The 24,894-nt window shown below is 39.7% G+C and overlaps 1 protein-coding gene across 1 annotated transcript; it reads right to left on the reverse strand.

Moving 5' to 3' along the window:
* Nucleotides 1-200: 200 nt before the first annotated feature.
* limk2 (LIM domain kinase 2) lies at nucleotides 201-19,212 on the reverse strand. Its single transcript, XM_022751624.1, has 16 exons — nucleotides 18,951-19,212; nucleotides 18,565-18,661; nucleotides 11,742-11,877; nucleotides 8,286-8,395; nucleotides 7,832-8,017; nucleotides 7,423-7,528; nucleotides 6,202-6,416; nucleotides 5,899-6,085; nucleotides 5,687-5,773; nucleotides 5,234-5,365; nucleotides 4,616-4,672; nucleotides 3,981-4,046; nucleotides 3,436-3,610; nucleotides 3,273-3,328; nucleotides 2,723-2,880; nucleotides 201-2,270 (listed from the first exon to the last, which is right to left on the reverse strand). Exons 1-16 carry the CDS (start codon nucleotides 18,964-18,966, stop codon nucleotides 2,057-2,059), a joined length of 1,998 nt encoding a protein of 665 aa, XP_022607345.1. The 5' UTR covers nucleotides 18,967-19,212; the 3' UTR covers nucleotides 201-2,056.
* Nucleotides 19,213-24,894: the final 5,682 nt, after the last annotated feature.

Consider the following 24,894-nt stretch of genomic DNA (forward strand, 5'->3'; position numbering starts at 1 on the left):
CTGTTGTTCAGCATTTGAATTTAGTACTTGTATTTGTATGAATGCAGATTTTCACCGCTGAGACTGAAATAAAACATCAAGCACAGACATTATGGTGTGATGAAGTCTGTATATTTAAAATGACAGAAGCAGACTAGAACAACATAACACAGCAGGAATGTTTGGGCTGTGATAAGTCTCTTGTTTTTCAAAGGTTGTTCATAGTGGGATTTTTTTTTTTTTTTTGCACCGGCTCCCTCTGTTGGCAGTTCCTATAAATACATTGACTCAGTCATTGGAGTCACCCGAGAAAGCAGGTGAAGATAATAAAGTAAGTACCACTGGGACAAATATATTTAAGGAGGCGTCTGAAGCCACAGAAACAAATCAACCTGGGACAAAAGAGTTTGGATCTCTGGATTCTATTCAGTGACTTTCACATAAACTCTAATAGTGACACACTTGATTTTTTTTTCTAATTATTTTAAATTGGATATGAGAGTAATTTTGACAATCAATTGTCTGAAATATATTTGTTGTTTTTATCCACAGCTCTACTCCAAGGTGCTAAAAGTAGAGGTCTAAATTACAGTCAATGATTAATTTTCATTTAATTAATATTAAACAATTAAATATTTTGTCATTCCACCTAGTTATCATTTAGGATAACCAATAGTAAAAATACAAGTATTTATCTATTAATCATTTGTCAATTAAATTACTTCACTGAAAACACAATCATCTTAGTTTGTCATTTTTTGCTGTGAACTGATTTCGTCTTCCTTTCATATCTGATGGCCGATACGTTGCAGCATGTGTTTTAAGGTCAATACAGATCTATAAATGATTTAACTTTGGTCCTGAACTGTAGCAGAAGAGCTGTTTCTAATGCATTTCCTGACATGCAAAATTGAAGAATGACAATAAAAGGAAATTTTCTGAAGGTTTATTTATGAAATACTAAAGTGATATAAATAATAGTGGTTACAACTGGTCGTCAGTACCTTGCATGGTGATAGCAAAACAGGTAAAAACGTCCATTGTTGACGAAATGTCTAAAAATCTACAAATCTAGAGATCCCATTAGAAAATGATGTCCAATTAGAGGCATAATATGTACATATTTATATACATTGCTTAAGAATAAAAATCCAGTTCTTCTGTACAAGGCCACTTTTTATGGTCAACTCTTGCATGGTTACATCTGGTAATTATTAATGAGAGCCCTTCTTTTCCAGAACAGCTTCTGCCCTGTCTTTTAAAAAAGCCATCGGGAGTTCGATAGAAACTTTGAACAAAATGTCAAAATCTAAATAGTGTTAATTCATCATTCTAAGATGATAATTAATTAAAATCATTAGACTACAAAGTACTGAACCATACTTGTAGCCATCTTGTCAATAATTACGTCAGTGGTGCTTAAACAAAAAAAAAGTAATAATCTGAACATTCCTTCGCCATCTTGTGCCAAATCTCAGAGTGATGAAACTATTTGGGGTCAGTGGTTGTTTTGCTTTCACTGCCTGCTCCTGTTTTCTTCAAGACCTATCCTCTGTTTACTTGGACATGTCAATGATCAGCTTAACTTTAAAGCCTCTTTGTTTTCTTTGCTGCTGCAGTGAAGTGAGTCCTCCTCAGGACAAGGACTGATCTGTGCATTCCACACATGGCAAACAACGACTTCAGAGCCAGGAAAACAAAACAGCTGTCACATGCCAGACTCACTCAGGTTTTCCCACCTTATAAAAGTCAGGGACAGGATAACAGAAAGTTGCATTTTGTCTCTATACACAGTAAACATTAGTAAAACCCTGTGTGCATTGAATGGGGGCTGAGAAGGCTTGAAAAAAAAAAAGAAGGAATTAGTAACCAACACTTTTTTTGAAATGCGTCTTTCCACTCACATTGCAGTTGAGTGAAACTTTCAGAGTAAAGGTCCCACACAGGGAGAACAACGTCCAGCTACCTCAGGTTATCCAGTTCTAATATGGCTCGGGTTCGATGCAGTTTTCCTCTTTTTCACATCCACAGTATTAGTGCAGCAGTTTAGAGGGGTCAAATAAGGGAGGCACAGGTCCTAGGTGCCATTGTCTGCCATGCTGGAAGAGTCTGGAGAGGCTGCTGTCGGGGTTGATGGCTGGTCGCTGCTCTGCGCTGGAGAGCCGTCTTTAGGCCAGTGGCGTTGACTCAGACTCTGATGCAGTTCATCCAGTTCAGCTGGTAGGGGGATCCCCAGCTCCTGGTTGAGGGACAGAGCTTCAAACCAGTCCTCCAGCTTCTGGAAAGGTGGACTGGGGGAAGAGGAAAGGGCAAGGAGGGCACACAAAGGGGTTTAAGGTTAAAACCAGACTGACAAGGTTGAGAGAAAACATGAGGAAGTAATCTGGCTGCAGAGGCGTGTCCCTGTGCAGCCAGGTTGAAATGGCATCTGAAAGTAGTTGTTTTTTCCCCTTCTGCTTCTACAGTTTCTTGAGTCTTGAGTTCAAATAACTGGCAGGAGACTGTGTCTCAGGGTGAACGTGGACATGTTTCTCATGTCGCCATTTGAGTGAGTGGTAACACTATTATTCCCACACATTTCTTTAAATGTTTGCTACAAAGCTGTTGCATCTCTCTTGATTTTGCCTTGTTCAGGTCATTATATTAGCAGTCATCAACCACTCAGCAACTCTGCAAAAAAAATTACTTCTCATAATAAACAAAGTGTAAACCATTAACCATTACAATAACAGCAGGTGCTTACCGGTTGTCTGGTGTGAGGTCACAGCAGGCCACAGCCAGTGGAAAGAAAGCTGCTGGACTGTCGTCAGGGAGGAACTTCTCCACAAACTTGCCAACATTCAGGCCAAAGTCCAGCGTCCTGGGCAGGCACTCAGGGTCTGCATAGACTTTTCCAATGATCTGGATCATAAGTCAGAGGAGGAAGTAATGTTAAATCAATTACTAGATACAGACACACTTAAAATGAAATATCAGGGTGAATGATTAAAGCACAGAATAACATTTTTAGCACATCTGCTACAGTGAAGTCTACTGTATGTAATGTTCTATTATTTTCTAAAGCATGTAGTTGCACTTTAGATCTGTACTTGAAACTTGCTGGCTAAGTGTGTGTTGTCACGATCTGATAATACAGCTGTGAGCAGAAGCTGTTTTGCAAACTATTTTTGGAGTTTTCCTTGAAGTCCCCTCATCCAGGGCTTTTGAATTGCCTGCCAAAAAGCACTGCAATCGCAAGCTGTGTAACCAGAAAATCAAAGCAGATAATCAGGGTAAAATCAGCATGTTCCTACCTCGCAAAGTACGATTCCAAAGGAGAAAATATCCACCTTCTCATCATAGCGTTTACCTGAAATAACATCACGTGAAAGATGAAGTAAATGCACTCATTGACCTGCAGAATGAATTATCCTCTGTAAATCAAGTTGGTAATTCATTGTTTTGTGAGCAGCTCACCATTGAGCATCTCTGGAGCCATCCAGTAAGGGTTTCCCACAACAGTGTACCGCTTCTTTCGGTCAATACGCCTGAAAACCCTCTTCTTAGTGGAGGGTTTTTCAGGAGGAGGCTTTACTTTCTCCTCTACTATGAGTCGAGAGAGTCCAAAGTCAGCAACGACCACAGTGTTGTCCTGGTGAAAGATGACAGTTTTAATAGTTCACTCTGAGCTTCATTTGAAGTGAAGAGCCATGTTAGTACAAAAATGTATACTTGACATGTATAACTGAGTAAATATTGGTCTGACATCCAACTGACAGAATGATAAAATATCAGGTTTAAATAAGTGGGATTTGTAAGCTGAATTAATGCTCTACAAGGGAAAGGAGCCATTAATATAATAAATGCTCCTGGAGGCTCTATAGACGCAACTGTCTTGCCAAATCGCAGGGCAGGGAACTACTTTTCCTCAGTTCATTAAACCAACAAATCATTCCCACCCCTTATTCTTATTGTTCAAATGTTCTCATCTGTAGTGGTTGGTAAGATGCCATGTCACCTACCAGTTTAACCAGGCAGTTGTGAGAGTTGAGGTCTCTGTGTATGATGCTCATTGAGTGAAGGTAGGCCTGAAACAAAGAGGAAAGTTAAGGAGGGTAAAACTCGAACATGTGCAAGAAAATTTACTTTTATATAGTAAAACTTTTCAGCACTATTCAACATCTTCCATGACTGACGCCATCTTTAATCCTTGATCCAGATCTCAGCAAATCTCTGCAACGCAATCTGAAATATTTCACTATGTCTTTACACTCTACGGCAGTGGCTCCCAACCTTGTTTGCTTGTTATAAACCCCCTTAATACAAAGGTTGCGTATCTATTGAGTTGTGAGCAGTTCAGTCACAAATGTGCTTTTCACTTCTCAGATTAATTTATCGGGCTGAAGAGTTAAAACTTAAATTTAGTATTACAAATTAGGATTTTAAAAACTAAATGAGGAAAAACATAGTATTTGAGTGACAACATTTTCATTTACTACCCCAGTAATCATCTGCTGTAATCTCAGGACCCCTTGTGGTCATGGTGACCCCAGCAAGGGGTCCTGAACTCTGAGGCACATTTACACACATTTAAATGGCTGAAAATAGCAGCCAAAGATTTCACTAATGGAAATGTCTCTGCAAGAAGCCAACTCACCATGCCAGAAGCGATGCTCTTTGCAAAGCTCACCCTTTGCTCCCATGGAAATGGATCCTGTTAGTCCCGAGTAAAGGAAAAAAAAATACATAACAGAAATTGATAGACGCTTCCTCAGAGGCAATGATGCATAACAGGAGTGGATACTAAATGAGTGTGCACCAACGTAGAGACAGGGAAACATTATTCAATAGTATCAGCAAACAAAATTTAATATTTTTGAACAAAATTCAAAATTGGCCTTTCCCCACATACTTTAAATGCATTTAATTAAAGATAAAAGAAAACACTCTCCCTCTCCTCCTTGGACTATGTGCTGAGTTGAACTGCTCCTTAGAAGCAGTCAGCTTTTGGGGGGGAGGGGAGCACAGCTCTTTAAATTTCACCTGGTAGCACTTTCTACAACTTTTCCCATTCCACATCTTGACCAGTTGACATGCCATCCAGCCCACTATAGAGCCGACAGCCGTCTATCAGTGCAGAGTTTACTTCAGGTCAGCCACCTCCCACATTACTCTGAGCTGCAAACACCTCCTACTGAGGCCACTGAAAGGTTTTTGTGCTCTACTGTGGAAGAGGAGAGTAAAAGAGTTAAGTGAATCAAGTAGTTTAACTCACTGTGTCTCTGATGAAATCCTTCAGGGTGCCTCCTTCGATAAACTCAGTTATCAAATTGAGCCTCTTGTCCTTATATAGCACACCGATGAACTTCAAAACATGTGGATGATCGAGGCTTCGCATTACTTTAACCTGAAGATTAGTTGAGTGACAGAAAGACAGAAGTTCACGATTAGGAATGCAAGCAGATTATCCCTCATCAGACTCTAGTAAAGGTGAAATTTAATCCATGAGAAAAAGCATTAAATACAATAAAAATCAGGCAAATGTTTTCTCACAAAACTGGTAAAAAAAAAAAAAAAAACCCTCAAAACAACAAGGTACAAAGAGGTAACTGTTGGAACATGTGGCGTGCTTTCAGTTATGAGTATAATAAATCACAGCTCCATGCAGAGCCAGAGGACTTTGTTTTGTCTATGAGGAAGCTCAGACCTCCTGCTGCAGATTACTAACCTCCTTTAGGAAAGTTTTCTGGGTCTCCTCATCGCAGCGGATCAGCTCCTTCATCACCATCACCTCTCCTGTGGCTTTATGAGTCACCTGTCAGTGGGATGGTGACAGTGAATTTAAACTAAATTTAAGCTCATTGCCAGAGGAACCAAAAAAAGTCCTGAATGATTGGAGTAAAACACATGGTGAAGAACTGATGGCAGTGGGAGGCTGACCTTGATGGCCTGTCCGAAGAAACCTTTTCCTAAGATCTCTCCATGGATGAGGTCACATGGCCGGAAGATGCGATGAGAGCAGCTACTGGAGGATCTCAAGGATTCAGAGCGCCCGATGTCTCGTGTAGTAAAGGGAGACTCTTTGGGAGAATTTGGCCCAGGTGACTTACATATGCTGTTACTCCGCCTGCGGTAGAGACAATATGGCTGATTTGAAATTAAATGCACTCACATCTTGTTCATTACTGACTCCACAATATGTAAGCTTTAAAGTTTCTGAGACCTTAGTTAGGCCTAACATACCTCAAAGACCTCCTTTTAAGCGTGCCGTCATCGACCACATCTGTTCTCTCCAGGACTGCATCAGAAGGTGAGGACAGACGCATGCGGGAGGTGGCTGGGACTCCCAACCGGCTCCTGGGTGATCCCAGTCTGAGCCGATCCAAACGCTGCCTGACCGGGTCATACTCTATAAGCAGCTGCAGCGTGTGACTGGTGCGGTGGATAAGATCGTCCACCTAAATAAACAATGAGATTTAGGGTTGAAGGATTTCTCATGATTTTAACATTATTAGTTCCCACGACCATACGACACTCTTACTGGAATTCTCAGGATTTCTTGCAGTAAATAAAATTTGATTTAAACCAAAGGACTGTGGATAATTATTTATGAACTTGAATTACTGCCTTGTGGTTGTGTGCCTCTGCCACCCAGACTAGTTTCAGATTACATCCCTGTTTATCAACTTATATAAAATATTAACCATTTTTGTAAAATGTTGTCATAATTGCTGTACGAATTCTTGAGTTATGGCTAAAAACGTGCTTTGTGTGGTCATTGTGACCTCGACCTTTCACCTTTCACCTTTCAAGTATATGTTTTTGCCACATTTGTGGAAATTCCCTCAAGGCCTTACTGAGGTCACAAGATCTCATATATGGCTACCTACCAAGCAACCAATCAGAGCACAGCTAAGAATTAAGCAAGCAGAATAAAGCTACAAACTTTCACCATGAATTTGACCTTTGTCCTTTAACAACCAAAATCTAATCAGTCCATCCTTGAGTCCATGAGAACGTTTGTGCTAAATTTGAAGACATTCCCTCAAGATATTCTTGAGACATCACATTCATGAGAATGACTTGGACGTACAGTCATACAGTCGAATGGACAACATGAAAACATAATGCCTCTGGCCACAGCTGTCGTCGGTGTGGACTATAACACAAATTTAAGCAGTGAGCAGTGACTGTATTGGAATGATTGTAATTTTGTGCGGGTGAAGTTGTGGGAATGAACCTTTAAGTCATTCCACATACCGTACTCTCCCAGCTGAAGTATGTATAAATGGAGGAATGTAAGGAATGCTAAAAATCACGTTATATAATAAAGAACATACCTTTTCAAATTGCACTCAAGGAATTGACTTGCCCTTAATAGGGACAGAAATAGCTTCATTCAAAGAATTTCAGATCACACATCACTCCATGAGTATCAGAGATATATGCAAGGTATAAACCTACCTCCTCCTCCATTAATGTCCCAACTGGAAGGCCATTGATCTCCAGGATCCTGTCTCCAACATGGATGGCATTTCGCACCTCTGGACTAATAAGCATCCCTCTGACCCTGGAACAATACAGTACCAACACCAATATGTGAGTATTAGCACTGTAGAAGGAATGTGCTCATTTAATGTTAGTAGATTAAGGACAACTGGGTCTGTCTGCTGGCCAGCCACTAAACCAGCACTGACTAAAACACTTTTACATCAGTTGAAACAATCAATTAATACGTTTTCCTGCAGTGCCACACTTACACACACACTAGTGCCCTGCTATTTAGCAAACTTATAATCAGACTTACGTAAAGCATTACTCATGCTGTCTCCACATGGCAGTGAAACAGGTACTGACATCAGGTGCTACTTACTCTTTGACTTGAACACTCACTGAGCCGTTGACATCCCTCAGCACTGAGACGGAGAAGCCCCTCTTGCCGTTGGCTGCAGAGGGCATCGAGATTAGGGTCACCGTGTGGGGCAGTGAGTCTAGCACCGAGTCGTGTGAACGCTTTTCCAACATGGGTGTAAGGACCACCTGCTTGTAGCACTTTCCACTGCAAACAACAGGAGGGGGAGTGAAGCATTACATGTAGGGACATATGCTTGTTGTTCAGTTACTGTTGAAAGAGCACAAAATTCAAGGAGTCATGGAATAATGACTAACTAATAATGACTAATAACATTTACAGATGAACACTAACTTGAGGACATTGTTGCCTGCTATTCTTCTTGAAAAATAAACTCACATATTAAATGAAAAATACACATTTCATAGATGAGTAAAATCAGTGACGATAGAATAGGCATGTGCAGGAGACTTACCAGTAGAGTTTCGATCGCTCCACTAAGGCGTAGGTATCCCTGTCCTCAATCACCACCTTGCAACTCAGACACACGAAGCACTCAGGGTGATACTTGTGTTCTCCGGCCACCTGGAACCACAAAACCAACCAGCTTATCTTCACAGTGCAAAGCATAAAGAAGTAATATGCTGACAGTGAGGCTGCTGTCCCGCTGTGCTGTGCTTTGCTCTGCTCGTCAGAGATGAGTGTGTTGTGCTGCGTGTTGTTTTCTACCCGCCTCTCGTTCTGAGCAGTGACACAGTCGTAACACCTGCTTCACTCCTAGTCTGTCTGGAATCTGCTATGATGTCACCTCCCTCTGCAGGTCTGAGCCACTCAGACGCTGACGTTCTTGCTTTCAACAATCTGTCATGTGCCTTCTCTCTCATTTACACTGCCTACACATCACTGCCCAATTTCCCTTTCTGCAATTTATGTCACACTCACATATTATCTGGGTTGGTCTCTCTCTCTCCTTCTCCCTCTCTCTCTGAGATAATGTGCCCAGCCCTTGGCAAGCAGGTAATCTAATTGTGCACATAGCTGAGCATGAAGCATGCTGATTCAGGTTCAATTATGAAACTAAAGTTCAAGAAATTAAGCCTTTTAAATGTGGCTCAGTGGAAAATCTACATGTGTACCTGAATGATGTAGGGATAAAGTGAGGCAGGAAAACTTCAGGTTTCCTAATTCCATGTACAGTTTATAGATGACACAAATCTAATAGTATACTATTTTTTTCAGTTAGTTAATGCCCTTCCTTAGGCAACTTGGGTTCAGGGGAGTCAGGGATCAAACTGCCAACCAAGGATCAACCTGCTCTACCATCTGAGCTATGGCCCCTCTCATACTTATCATCTTATACCAGCAGGAAATAATACAATACATGCAGCGATGGACGTCAATTACACTGGGACTTCAGAATGCGACTGCCAATTTAAGTTCATGAAGATAAAGAAAAATGTTAGTTTTTTCCCAAAAAAAGTAATAGTTATGCTCTGTTACAGAAGCTGTTTTACCACTATTCATAATTTGTTTGAATTTTCTGCATTTCTGAGGAGCTCCTCCATTTCCCAGCCATAGAATCACTGTGATGTGAAGTTATCTGCCTGTTAAGTTGGACTTTTTCCCACAGTTACCACACCTGTGAGCCAGTGAGTCAGTGAGTCAGTGCTGGGAAAGGCTTCCCTGCTGCTACAAAGAGATTAAAGTGAAGTCAGCCAAATCATTGTGACATCTCAGGAGTGTGTCTGCAACTCCCTGCCTTCAAGCCAGGAACAGACCCACCACCACTAACCACAGTCACAACCTGCCTCAGGCTTTAACAGCAAGACAGAGCTGTAAAAAACAAGATCAAAGTGAAAAACTAAGTGGGGCTCAATTTGGAGAGGAAAAAAATGTGAAACTGAACAGCAAAAGCAGATCAATTATGAAAAAAAAAAAAAAAAAAAAAAAGGTCACCAAAAACTTTCTTAAAATATAACAAACATCTTCAATGAATCAATAAACTAACAAATGATTAAAACCAGGACAAAAACAATACTGTTCTGGACTTGAATGCCTAACAAGCAGCAGCAGTTCTGCATGACCCTCCTCTGCTGATGAACCACAATGATTCTCTTTCTGGCTGAGAGGCTGCAATGCCAATTCTGCTCTGCCAAAAACACTTGGCTTCACTGGCTGATGAAGCTGGATGCCAATACTAAATAGAGGAGTCCATTATGTGTGTTGCTTGGTGGCGAAAAGAAAAACTTCAGTCTGGCTCCATGTTAGACAAGTGACCCCAGTTGTGACCAGCAAGAGCTGCTGCCACCTGAATTTCATGTTTCAACTTGTAGATACTAAATCAAAGCTGGCTGACGTGTTTCTCTGGTGTCAGATTTAATTTTTAGTGTTTACTTCAGTTCCTCATTATTTAAAACCTACTTTGACTTATTGGATAATTGATAAGATATGGTTCACATGTGCATTGCACTCTACATCTGACTGAATCCAAGTTATTTCCGAAATCTAACTCGTAGTCTGCGTCAGTCTGATGAATGTAAACTGAATAGTTAAGTCTGCTATGTATTAAACAAGGACTGCTCAGTTTGCTGGAACCTCACTAAGACAAAGGTAAGATTGTGGAAATTAGCTAAAAATTAGAAACAGGTATTTCTTTTAAAGCAAGACTCTTTAACTTTTGCTGAACTGTGGCCACAAGTGGCAGGTACAGGAAGTTGAAACATAGCACAATTTCAGCACAAGTAGGGAGTCATAAAGTCAGTGAACTGACTCAGTGAGGTCAGTTACATAGCAATATCAAGCTAAGGCCTGCTAACAGTAAGCTACAGGTCAGAACAGACCGAGTCAGGTCACAGCAGCAAAACGCAATGACAGCAATAAAGTAAGTAACGTTGTGTTTTACTGTTTCTTTATTTAGCTTTTAATGTATCGAGGGAAGAATGTGTTATTTCGTCTTTCAAAAGTAACATAGTGTTTCTTTAAGAACAGATACTTGATCTCTGAAAACCCACCAGTGCAGCACACAATGAGTCGTAGACTGTGGGTAATATCTACATAGCCATCCCACCACAGAGGACTCAACATGATGGACTCCATAAACCATCTCATGTTCAAGCTTCTTCCCACTAGATCCCTCTGTGTACTTGAGGAAGTGAACTGTGGAGAACCTCAGTACAGAGAAGGAACAGAAAGGGGCCTCAAGGGGGGGAAACTAATTCACAAGTGAGGTCTAGGGTCCAGTCTGCTATTTTGAGCAGCAGCCTATGAAAGTATCACTCGTCTGTAATCGCCACAATAACAGGCCCCCTGCCTTTTAATGCATGTTGGTGTTAATCTGGAGCAGTATGGAGAATGGGGTACACAGAGAGCACTGACACGCTCTGTGGGCACTCTGGTATTATTTAAGTAGAGGGGGAAATTGTTGGCAGTTGTTCTTATATGATTCATGGCAAGGCAGACCCTGAACGCCTGGCAATCACATCGCAATGCACATTCACACAATAGCAAAATGAAAAAAAAAAAAAAAAAAAATAGCAAGTCCAAAACAATATAGCCACGCTAACAGCCTGGTGGGCTGTAATGCTCATACACCTGGAAAACATTTTTAATTGAAGGAAATAGCAGAGCAAGAGCCATAGGTTAGCATGCCATTTTAGCATTAAAGGAGTACTTCAGCAAGGTAATAAAGCACTTCCATAAAGCTGGGGGACTTGGCGCTTCATAATCGTAGCAGCAAAGGCCAAGACATCCTTTCTTTTAGTTAGACTTTTAAGGTTTCAAAAACCCTGGAACCTACACTTGATAACACATTTTGTCACACTCTTACTTCCTGGAAAATCCATTCATCCATTAGCTATATTGCTTATCCTTTGAGGGAAAGACCAAGTAAAATTTTCTCGATGACAGGTAAAAGTGAGAGCAGCAGATGTACCATGGCAGGTCCAGTCATGAGGAGAGAGCAACCGTGGCAGAGCTCTCCAAACTTCTCCCAGTAGTGTTTGCGACAGTACAGCTTGCCATCCTTCTCATAGTACCAGTTAGTCAGGTGGTCACAGCACACAGAACACCTGTGAGGGCAAAAAAAAAAAACAGTCCTGGTCATGTTTTCACAGAACAAAATACATGAACAGAGAAGAAGGAAGAGAGGCTTTTTCAACTCTGAGGTAATCATCTTCAAAGTGATATGTTAGAGAATCAAAAGCCTAGTGTATTATTTCAAAGGGTATGTGGGTGATAGAGTTGTTACAATACCGATACTACTATTGGAAATGCCTCTGATGATAATTCCCAATCCAATCAACATCAATTAAAATATATATATTTTTTTTAATCAATTTACCAAGAGAGACAAACAAACACTGAGAAAAAAGGAGACAAGAGCCGAGGCACATTTGCAGTTTGTTAAGGGTTACATATTTGAACCATCACCCAAACTAGGTGAACTTTTTCTATTTTCCTTTGTCAAAAGGCATTCCTCATATTACATAAATTACATTCCAGTGAACAGTGTTACGGTGGTACGGTGTTAAATAATGAAAGAGGGACCCTGTAGAAAACATCAATCACACTGCCAACACTGAGGTTGGATTAGATAGGAATATTAGCTGGGGGCATGTTCCCGACGACAGCAACATGTACTTTTCTCTGTAGTTACAAGGTATAGGGCACAGTAAATGTCTCGTTCATGAGATCTGCTGGGTCTTGCATGTGTGCTGTTGTTTGCGCAGTGTTACAGTGTAAGAAAAACAGACGGCACAAAGAGTTGTTCCATTATTGAGAAAGGAGAATCTGCCAGGCCTTTGCAGATGGTGGCCTCAAGGAACATTTGGTTATTAGCCTCTGCACACCACCAATAAGGCAGCCAAATCCTTAGCCAATTTCCAGCACCTTAATAGGATCCAGTTGTTTAAGAAAAACTGGAGCGAGACTTTGACAACAAACTATAGTCTGTTAAAACAGGCTGAAAAAAAAATCCCAATAGGGGCAAAGTCCTTGGTCCTCATGTGGTTGTTTATTGTGTCGTTTTTGCTTGCAATTACAAACTTCTCAATGTGCATTTTCTTATCTGTGTCATTTTCAATAATAACAAGCTATCCTGTTAGCTTTGCATTCAAAGGTGCAAACCATATAACTAACATCCAGGGTTAATTCAGGAACTTGAGTCAACATTCTCTCTCATACTTCTCTTCCCCTAATGCTGCAAATGCAACACTATAAATAGTTAAACATTAAGCACTTGTCATACTTAATTCCTTTTTATTGCAGTTTCAATAATACCACTCCAACGGCTGATTGATCCAAGCTGTCACCTGAGAAGATACTTGGCAAATTAAAGGGACATTCATGGCTGCAACTTCAGGACAAAATGTTCAGAGTGAGGAATGCTGAAGTTGCCAGCAGACTGGGAAGCACCTGCAGGCTATGACTGTTCCTCGAACAAGCTGCACTGGTTATGCAAAATGGTGGCAGCAGGTTGGACTGCCAGAATACAATCAGAGATGAACCACTCTGTCAGGGATTAGTTTACTGAAATGTCTGCTGTCCTGTTTTTTTTATGCTGTTGCTGCCATTCACACTTTGAAAAGACCCAAAATGTTCCTCAGCCTTGTTTTCACCTTGGTTTATAAGTAATTTGAACAAGGATGCTAGATGAGACTTCACTTCACTGAATCACAATAAATGTGTCACTGCTGTTTGGACATTGTTTTGCCACTGAATTGGAATGTAAAACATTCACAGGACTAATTCTTTATGCGCAGGTTGCATTTAGGAATGACTACAATAATAAACTTTCAACTGACACTACTGACTTCCTAATCAACAACTATTTCTAAATCAGGGATATGATCCTGACAGTGAGAGCTCCGCTGATGCTTTTACTCTTTTGAAAAAAAATACTCCCTGAATGCTCACGTTTCTCTCTGTGACGAGCCTCATGCATCACTTTGCTGCCTGCACTGCAGGTATAGTTGATCCAGGCTTATTGACTTTGGCAAAGATCGCAGAAGGTTTCTGGCATCACTTAAGAAGTCGTCTAATAGAGAAAAGACCAAATTTGTGTCTTTTGGGGAGAGAAAAGTGGAGAGTGGGGGAAACAGTGGATCTGAGGCAAAGGTGACGTTTCAGCGAAGTGACATTCATTTTAATGGCCTTATGACAAATACTGTGAAAGTTCATTTCCGATGACAGCAACAAATATTTACAATGAACATGAGGTCAACGTGATAATGACTCCAGCCTGATTCATCACACTGCGACATGATTAGGGAAAGCAGAGCTGACAGTTTGCTACGGTAAAGACTGCATGAGTAATGGTAGCTGTGCTTCTGTGGCCACAGCTGGACTGAAGGCCACACATCTTCTCATCATTTGGATTGATGAGAAGTTTTTCGTTTAAAAATCATGTATCAAATTTGGTCGGTAAATTAATGCAAATTAAATAACACAACTCCAAAGCCCCTTGATGCTGTCTACCACTTTTCTCTCAGGTTAATTACTGATGATGCTTATAACATTCATCACTGCATCCTGTACAAAAATTGGCACAATTTGAATACATATTTGTTTATTTACAAGGGCTCAATTGGACAGCTGCCTTCATATATTACTTCCATCTTAGTTTGGTCCACTAGATCACACTGAACCAGGACTAATGACTGGCTAATGCTTCATGTCCCTTGAGTTCAAACTGAGCTTGGAAAAACTGCTTTTGGCTTCTTTGCACCATTAACCTGGAACTCACAACAAAGCACTTAAACCAAAAATGAATTCACTGGTACCTCTTGGTCATTCAAACCCTTTAACGTCAGTTTGTACCTGTTTTAATTGGTTTTGTTTGTTACATTATTTATTAATTGTATTTATATATTTGTTTTAATTTGTGTTCTTCTTGTTTTAATTGATGTTCTTCTTTTAACTTGTATTTTTATTATTTTGTATCTGCTTATCATCATTGTATATGAGGGCTTTGCTCTCAATGATTTTCGATTTTAAATAAATAAAAATAAAGACATATCACACAGTCTGGATGCAGAATTACATTAAATTCTAGTTTCAGTTCATGAAACTATTTAAATTAGACCCTAGACATTTGTAAAGTTTTGTGAAATTCTACTCAACAGTAGAGCCCACCAAGAAATGACTTACACATCAGCTGAAAAGTAACAAGAAATTGTAGTGCTGAAATACCAGAACTACAGCATGTTTATAGTAATTTATAAACCATTACATGTTGTTGCTATTACACAGTTTGTCCACCTAATAGCACTGACAAGGTCAGTTTTTAACTGTATGACATCCCACTCTTTTCAAATTTATGCAAATTTAAGGAGTCTTGGTTTAAAAATGTTGAATTATGTTATGCATTTATTTAAAAAAAACATAAATTAGATTTTTCAGTTCTCATATAGTGTTGTCTGTATCAACTTCAAAAACCCAGTATTTGTCAAGCTACAACATACACAACAGCACTAGTAGGATCAATATCACTATCAACACTGTCTGGTGCAGTGCGCACATTTGGGCGAATCAGATAAAAGATATATGAGCACAAGGAAGAGAAAGACTTGTAAAAAAGTGCAGCATTTCATCTGCATACATAGGACTTTCAGTATCGGACCAGGTGTGGCATAAAAACCAAAAACTTCCACCCCTGTCTGCCTTGTTCTGGACAAAAGCATTCCAAGACAAAACCAGTCGATAAACTATAATTATTGTCCATTATGGCCCTATAAATTGTCAAGATAAAGTGATGTAGGGGTGCTTATAAAAACACCTGACTTCCTTCTATGTGTGCGGATGAATGGGGGGCGGGCACGCTAAACTCAGGTGGTTCTTCAATGAACAATGCAGTGGTCCTGCCTGGACAAACACTACAAAGTAAACATTACTCATTTCCTTAAATCCACATTCCTGCTGGAGTGAATTCTTTTGTTGGAGTATGAGGTAGAGATAGTCAGAGAGGGACCTTTCATAGCGGGCTTGAAGACCTGCAGAGGGAGTGTTTCACTTTTAGTGAGACCTTATCTCAGAGGACTTGACTATTGTGTTCTCCACAACGACCTCTTTCCAAGAAGTGGAGAGTGACAATTATTTCTTCATTTATATCACAGGGAGAGTTAATGCAATTTGTTTTGGAAGACATGCAACAAAGCTGCCTTTGATTTCAATCAATATGTGAAAAAGCTCTGCTGATTTTTGTCAAGACATAAAATTCAATCAGGTATTTTCATTATCAATGGATCTGCTGATATTAATTGATTGATTACTTGATTTTTAAAATGTCAGAAAGGAATGCTTTTTATAATTCCCCATAGCCCAAGCTAACATAAGCAAATAGCTAGTTTTAAGTTGAAAACCTAACGATAATCCAGTTTGACAGATATGATAAAGAAGAAGCACATCAAATATGCACATTTGAAAAGTTGGAACCACCAAATGTTGCTCGGAAAATGACTGAAATTATTAATCAGTTGTCAAAATAGTTAATTTTCTCTCAATCATCTAATCAGTTAATTGCTTTATTATTTCAGCACAACATTTTAGAATATTATGAACCTATTAAATACATTTATTGCTTATTCTACTTTTTGGTATGAGATGGCACCAAAAAGTAGAATAAGCAATAAATGTATTTAATAGGTTCATAATATTCTAAGCTGTTGTATTGTACTGCTGTACCCTCATTAAACTAGACTGGAAAATAAAATGAGAAATTGGTATCCAAAAAAAATGTTTCTGTGTGTGTACTGTATATGAATGTCCACATATTTCATTACTGCAGAAAAATAAATGAGGACACATCAGGAATACTAAATATCATGATCCTGTATTGTAGAAACAAATATGACATACACTCTTTTTACAACACTCTTTTTGAGGCCAAGTTTGATAACGGTATCTGGAGCTCTATACGCTTCGAGTGAAGTACAAGACAGGAAATATCAAGCTTTCCTTTGGGGAAAAATAACAAAATTCTGCAGTCAGTGTCTGACACAGCGGACTCACACCTCTGAATCGCTGTCTAGGAATGCAGAACACAGCGGAGTTGAACGTGCTGTTACCTATAGCCCTCAAAAACACTGCCAGGTTTACTGGAACAAGAGTGACCTCAGCTTGTAAGAATGCCAAACAAGGTGGAGGTACATGGAGGGCAGAGTGGCAGCATGTGGACAATAGACAATAGGAACACCACAGGAGGTATCACAGTAACAAGGACATTTTATTTTTGCTGTGCTATTTCTTTTTAAGAGCTCAGAGATTTAGCTCTTTAAGCAAAAATAATTGTCTTGCAAAAATGTGAGCAGTGATTTGAGTGTCGCATTGCTGCAGTGGAAGTGATATCTCAAAGTGTGTATTTAAGCTTGTAAAAAGCCTGTAAAAAAAATAAATAAATAAATAAATAAAAGGACAGTTTGAAACCAGGAGTCAAACCTCAGATGGACAACTGCAAAATACTTAAGATGATTAACAATATTGAAGTCCCACTGGCGTCCCACTTGCATACAAAAAAATCTAATATATGCAAGTTTTTAAGAGCCTAACTGAAGACCTTTCTGACAAAGATACTGCTATGAAGGAGGATGCCAAAAAATGTGAGGGAGCATAACAGTACAAAGGAAGGGAGAGGATCAATGGTGAGTAACACAGCTATGTCAGGAACCTTGCCTCTGAGATGATAGAGGGAGCTGTATGTGTTATTGAGGAGTCAGTGTTTGGACCGAGTCATATCCCAGGTTATGTAAGGACACTGCTAGATACTGGCTCAAAACTCCAAGAGAGCCATTTCAGTCATCAGAAACAGGCAACACAGTCAGCATTAAATCTGTTCTATTCTTAAGGGCTTTTTGGATCCACCAGAAGCCCTGCAGAGCCAGACATAAAAACCAAAGGATTTTTGGATATACACTATGTGGCCTCTGAGAAAAAGCTGTGCTCCAGTCAACTACATTCACAGATTCAGGCACCAGTTCTTACTCATCCATTTCATAATGTTAAGGTCTGATTAGGCACAATGATTGCTGTACACATACTGTTTTCGTTAAAAAAAAATGCAGCTGTGATCCTGCGGTCAATTCAAACCTGGCACGGCAGTTTTGACCAGGAACAGTTTAATCGAGAAGTGTCATCAACTTATAAAAAAAATCTGTGCCATCTCATCATAGATCACAACACGTGATTGTTACTGCTAACCAAGGGGAAACCCAAATGAATGTTATATGATGTTGGCATCCAACCACAGGTTCACTGCCCCATACAGAGATATCTCACTATGGAGCAGTGACCTGTGAGCTCACAACAGCTCCAGTGTGGCAATCATTAAGCCTCAAAGCAGAGGGTCAAAGTCCTCCAGGAGAGTAGGATCATTTCTCTGACCAATCTATATTCAAGAGCCTAGACCCATCCCCATGCTGAGGCCTGTCAGCTGTGACAGTAGCAGGAATGACATCCTACACAGGGCATTTTGTGCAGAGTGGCTCAAAGACAATGCTGAATTGTGAAAAAGGAGAACAGATGTAGGCCCATGTTTAGGCTACAAGGCAGAAGCTTCTGGGATTATCCACAAGGCCATTTCTAAGTACACCCAAACGGAAAGCAGGCAGCATGTTGACCAAAAGCAAAAAACAATTGTACCCATATCAATGCAAACTGCCCCCCTCCTTCTTTCTATGATAACAAAGCCTTCACTTAGCAGACAAACGTGGGGGTACACGGGGTACTTGCAGGAATCAGTAAATCATAAATTGGACACTTACTGAAAGCAGGCGTTGTGCCAGATGTCCTGCAAGACTTTCATGTGAAACGAGTCTTGAATTTTTCCTCCACAGCCCGCACAGTAACAATGATCAGTACCTGTAAAAAAAAAAAAAAACACAAAGTCTTTAGTTTAACCTGGAGGAGACCTATAGCTTTAAAATTCCGGCTAAAATATGTGAAACTGGTAGAAACTGGGTAGCTGAGGGAGATTGAGTAAACAACAGGTTCGACGTTTCACCGACATTTAAAAAACAAAAAAACAAAAAACGAAGCTTTAAACATTGTATCAACTCGCCGTGTAAAACCATAAGACTGGAACCCGTTGTTAAACGGAAACAATATAACCTCTCCTCGGTATGAAGTTACAACCTGAAATATTTCTCACCTTCTGGTTCCTCCATCTACTTTCTGAGAGTGTCGTCGATTTTCAGATACTTTTACAAACGTCTCATACTGAAGAAGGAGAGCTGTGATGCGCCGCTTCAAAGTTTCATTCCTCCTCGTCGCCCGGCCAGGATTCCCAAACTCCAAAGTCTGAGTAGGAGTGAGGGGGAAAAAGACCCACACAAATCCCTTTAATTCTCCACAGAAAATAAGTAACCTAAATTCTCTTGGACGGAGGTGCTTTCTAGCCGCTGGCAGGGTAACTGACGTAATGCAGTCTACAAATTCCTGTACGGAGAGCGGAAGGGCTCAGCTGTAGCACCTGGAAGCAGGAGAAAACCGAGGTTTGGCCCCAAACTGACAGGGAATAACAGTGGCGCCATCTACTGCCCAAATCACCGCACTACACACACACTACACATACTGTAGTAGACACACATTTTTAATAAGACGCAGATGTCCAAATTAAAGTTATTTTCTCATTTAGTAACATATACATCCTCCTGAAAGTCCTACAAACCAAATTAAAAAGACTTTAACCTCTGTTTTTATAATTATTTGTTATAATAATTTTTATAATTACAATCTCAATTTGATACTTTTGTGTTGTTATCATGCCACTTTAGAGCAGTGCTGACTCAACTTTATGATCATTTTGGAAATCATGATACTGTTGAACTCACTATACAGAGATGTTTTTCTGTCTTGTAGCCAACCCTCACTGATATTTCATGTATTTATTCAAGCCTCATAGATCATTGAGGTTTCCTTCATTTGCAATGATGTCAAGATAGAGATTCAAAGGAGGACAATACTCAGTGAAAGCATTTGCTTTGAGGTGGTTTGAGATCATCGCCTTCAATTGTCCAGGGGTAGTGACCGTGTGCATCTTGAGAGTGTGTTGGAGACAATCCCATGTGTGTGATATAAATGGCGTGGGCAAAAATATATAATCAACACTGAGTAAAGTGCAACGCGATTCAACAGCACCACAAACTGCAGCCTTACCAAATGAACATACAATTGAATCAACACCTCATCAAACGGTTTCAACGAATCAATAAAAAAACATAAAAGCAATCCCTTAGAAAAAAGGGGTTACTTTGTGTCATATCAGAGTGGTTTTAGGCAGTGGTGCTCAGCAATGGACTCTGTATTGAATCTGGATATTGGTATCTGCATATTGGAAAAAGCATATGACATGCTATTGAAGGAAGGGTTATTAATAGCTCTATGATCAACACCTGAATGTATGACTGATTGAGTCAACCTTGTCATGAGACAGCAACTGCAGTTCTTTTGTTTGCTTGATGTAATATAAAGCAAAGCACTCTGAAAGTCCTTTCACAGAAGAATCATCTGAAGGTCTTCTCTCCATGTGGCCAAGACTCATTACATCAAGTCTGTAACTGTTCAGAGAAATAGCAACTCTCAGCATTCAAGAAGAATTTCATTTTCATTTTTCAGGGTAGTGTTATTAACCCTATACCTTTTCAAATTTTAGTTGATGGGATAGTAAGTGTAGTGGGAAAAGAATATGGTCTTTCATTATTTGCAGGTGATGGGGCCATTGAGGAAGGAACCTCACCTATGTTTTCAACCTAATTAAAAGAACTCTGGGTTGAGTGGGCCAATGATGGGAGCTTCAAAATTTCCACGGACAACACAAAATACATGAAATTGGGATATAAAAAGAAATTGCCAAAACAAAATTCTTAAGTGTGTGGTAGGTTCTGACAGAGAATCAGTGATAATGATTTATAGAGCAATGCTAGATCAACATTGGGAATTCCTGTTAAGAGTTGGAAAGTCCAAAGCAAACTTTGGAAATAAGATAAAATTTCTTTCATTTAAGCTGGTTCACCACACAGATAATACCAATAAACAACAGTTCACCCTGTTTCTTCTGAAGGTGCTGATAAGGTCAATAACCATAACAAACAGCCACTGTCCCTGATCACTATCCATTGTATAGTCTATGTGGAACTAGAGTACCTTCTGTCAAACATGATACTGAGTAGGGGAAAAATGACAATGACTGTTTTATAATGAGTTGTGACGAACATCAGGTAATATAAGAGTGATAAGCCTACATTGTACTGAGGTGACCTATCATAATAACACCAAAAATAATGATTTCTCTTTTAAAATCAGTTCACACCGTAGTCATTTCATTATTCTGCCATTGAGATGATGGTATCCACGTGAATAGCCCGCCCTTCTTACTTTAAATATGGTCGACTAAAAACATGATGGCGGCAGAGAATGCTGCAGTAATGAGTCCTACAACTCGGAAATTAGTTATCCTTTTAGCACTTTGGGTTCCCTCGTCTCGCGAGCATTTTGAATGGGTTTTTGGTTCGATGCCTGAAATAATTGGCATGTGGTTCACTCAAGCAGTTATGATATTGCAATATTATACGCACGCGCAGACTTGTGTGTGAAAACTAAACTTGGCATCAAATGAAGAGGAACCAGAAGCAAGTAAACCAGTAAATTACAGTGATTTATCGTCTCTATATAAGATCTGCTGTAAGTTTGAGAAGTTTTAGACCGAATATTGTTACACAAATTGAGCAGCGGTGAAGCTGGCGATCGGGGCAGAAGTTAGCTAGTTAGCTTAGCTAGTAGTTAGCAGTATAGCTGTGAACGTACAGTGGGATGTTTGTGCACTTTAGGCTGTTTGTCAGTAAATAAATTTCCTCCTCACGACCCATGTTCCGCATCTCCCCCGTGCTTCCCAACTACAGTCCTGGGTCCAGACTACGAGCCAGGGAAGGTTAACAACATTCAGACAGGTAAATGCAGGATTCTTCATTGTCACTGAAGTGTGTCATTGTCAGTTAATAGTAAACATGCTGAAGATTACCATAGATGTGACAATCTTTCCTCCATAGTGCACTTTTGATGCGTTAACTGTCTGTTGAGAAAAATAATCCAAACTTTTTCAGCCAGGAAGGAGAAAGGTGAAGTTTTCCAGGCAGAGAGCAGCAAGATCATGAGACAGGACAGGCCCTGAATTTAATTTGCTACTACTACTGTCATGAAAAGGTAAGTTTTAGTCTGGCCCATATTAGTTGGCAACTTGGCTCTGCTTCCCTATCTGTTAAAGTCACAGCGCACCACTGCTTCCTCTTCTTGTTCCTCTTATTTGTTTTAATGGCCAGTTGCAACCATATGGATCATTATCACCATCTACTGTTGAGTCCTTGTGTTCCTGTTATCAATCCAGTGTCATTTAGGTAGATAAAAATATGATTCAAAACATCTTTCCCAGGATTTTTTTGTAAAAATAGCTGAAAGATCCACGTGTTTGATCCGTTCTTGTTCCAACTGAGTCCTTGATAGGTCCCTCTCATTTTCATATTTTGGGCAGACAAAAAACACATGTTCCACAGACTCTTTTTGATTGCAGATGTCACAGTTTCCAGATGCATGTTTTCCTATGAGATGTAACGATGAATTAGTTTGGTATGACCTAATCTTATTCTACTAATCATGTCCTGTTCTCTCTTACTTTTCCCCAATGTCTTTTCCACTCCAACCTACATGCCACTGCTGTGCACATGTGTAGAACAAATTTAGTTTCTGGTATGGATCGGGAAATGACACACCATTGGAGAAGAAGCCGCTTTCATCTTGCTGTAGTATCCCATTACCATCCCTGGCTCCATGTATTGTCAGCGATCAGTAACTAAAATACTCAAATACCCTCCTCTTAATCATACTGGTCTCTAAACAGTCCCTGACCTCAGCAAAGCAGGACACTTCGCCCAGGCTCTTCCTGTGTGCACAGAGAAGTCAATTGCAGGTTACCGGTCTGGAGGTAAGTCTGACAGCGTCAGAAATTTTAAGTTCACTTTCTTATCAGAGATCCTACATTGATGTGATTGGTAAGAGGATTTACTTGCATGGAAAAAGTACAGAAATTAACAGGCAAAACACTGCTTGAGACCTTTTATGACTTTGGTTGAGATGAGGAATTACTTATGAGGAAAAACTGAACTAAAGTGAAACATTAACAGAGATTCAGAGAGCAGCCGGAGTAATCGGACACAACAGACTCTTATGTGCATACCAAATGGACACCACGACCCTGGTCGATAAAGCTCGCACAACGACAAGTATAATATACTAGTATATAAATATTCGTCTTTCCCTCACAATCAAAAGCCCTACTCCACTGCTTCAAGTAATTCACGTTAATTCAAGACAAAATTTCGTCAGAGAAAATAAAGGAGTTTGTGGATATCTTGCTGGACTCTCTCTCTTCCCCTAGTGGTAAGGGGGGACCTTTTTCACCCACGTTCAGTGACTAAATTGTGAACTGATGATGGTTGCCTGGCTCCCGTGGCAGCTAGCTGCAGCTTGTTGCCTGGCCTTAGCTAGCTGGCTCCCCCACTCCAGCAGACTAATTCTATGAGTTGATGATTTCAGAAATTAGTTAAGCAAAGCTCAAAAATCTGAAATAACACTTGTATTGAACCCAATTAAAACAGGCTAAATAGGTCTCACACAGAGAGAGAAAACCTTGAAGACAACATAGTACAAATATCTTGAATAAAACCACTGAATGTAATATTACAGCCAGTGATAAGTACAAAAAAACCTTAATGTTTTTTTTAATATGCAATGAATATTAGCACTTTCCCATTAAAAAAAGTTTGTTTGAGTAAAAAACAGTAAGCAACAACTATTTGCATGAACTTCTTTTTTTTTCTTGCTGACTTGAGTTAAGGACTTCTCTCAGCATTTTCTCTCTTCTCTTTCTCTCTCTTTGCAACTTGGAATACAGTTTGTATGATTTTGTCACCTATTTGCAAAAATGTGCCCATGATTTCCAACAATGAATTCAAATAGTTGAGAAAAATTGTAATATGGAAGAATAAATGAATCAGTCTACAGTTAAAATGTAATCAGGAGAATATTCCTGATAAGGTGGTTATTAATCTTTTTTTCCTTGTTTGTGGGGGCAGTCTGTGAGAAAGCCGTCCCATGAAGCACAGATGGTCTCCTCTTTGGATAAAGCATATTACTATATATGCAGTATGTAAAATTGAAAGGGATTTGTTGGTATAGGGTATTTACTGAAATAAATTCAGTCATAATGCCGCAGTGGACCTATGACTCTACCCTAAGTGTGACCTGACCCAATACCAATGTTGGGCCACTTCTTTCAGTAACATGCAGTTTCTTCTGTGAGAGCTCTCTGAGCTGTAACGTAGAGTTAGTTTCTTCTTTGAGAAAGTTTATGTTGTTGCTGAAAAGACTGTCTACGCAGCTTTTGTTGTGATGCTTTTTGACCCTGTTACTGAGCACAATTAGCACAATTGGAAAAAAGAAAAAAAAAAAGGTAGGCCTACTAGTAACATGTATAGTTGTACTGCATTTGTTGTTTCCATACATGTAAGCTCATGTAAATAGTCTCCACCATAACAGAGAAACATTTGCAACAACCTGGTGCATCTTTGAGAGCGATTAATGAAAGTTTATTCCAAAGGTTGCAAATAAACATTCAAAAAACAAATGTTGGCACAGTTGTTGGCACAACTTTTGGGTTGCCAGGTTATGGAAAATCCACCTCCAGTATTATGTTTGTCTTTTTAGTTCTTTAATTCATTGGGGTGACCTCTCCAAGCTCCAAATGTCTTCTGGAAACGTTTTGTTAAGAGAACACAACTGCAGACTGTTTATAATCTTACAAAATTTTCAATAAAATTAAAAAAAAAAAAAAACAGACTAGACATTATCAGCTTTACTGCTTACTTTTTGCGGTGTCTCAAAACAACTACACTTAAACAACACCTAGCTATGATCTGCATGGCAAAGAGGGCATTTTACTATGATTACGAAGACAGTTCTTTAAATGCCGCTGTCACGCACGAATTTCTTCTTTTTTTTCTTTTTTTTTTTTTCCAATGTCTGCCACGGACAGTTATGCTCTG

The sequence above is a fragment of the Seriola dumerili genome, unplaced genomic scaffold, assembly GCF_002260705.1.
Source record: "Seriola dumerili isolate Sdu_G_001 unplaced genomic scaffold, Sdu_1.0 BDQW01000017.1, whole genome shotgun sequence".
NCBI classification, from domain to species: domain Eukaryota; kingdom Metazoa; phylum Chordata; class Actinopteri; order Carangiformes; family Carangidae; genus Seriola; species Seriola dumerili.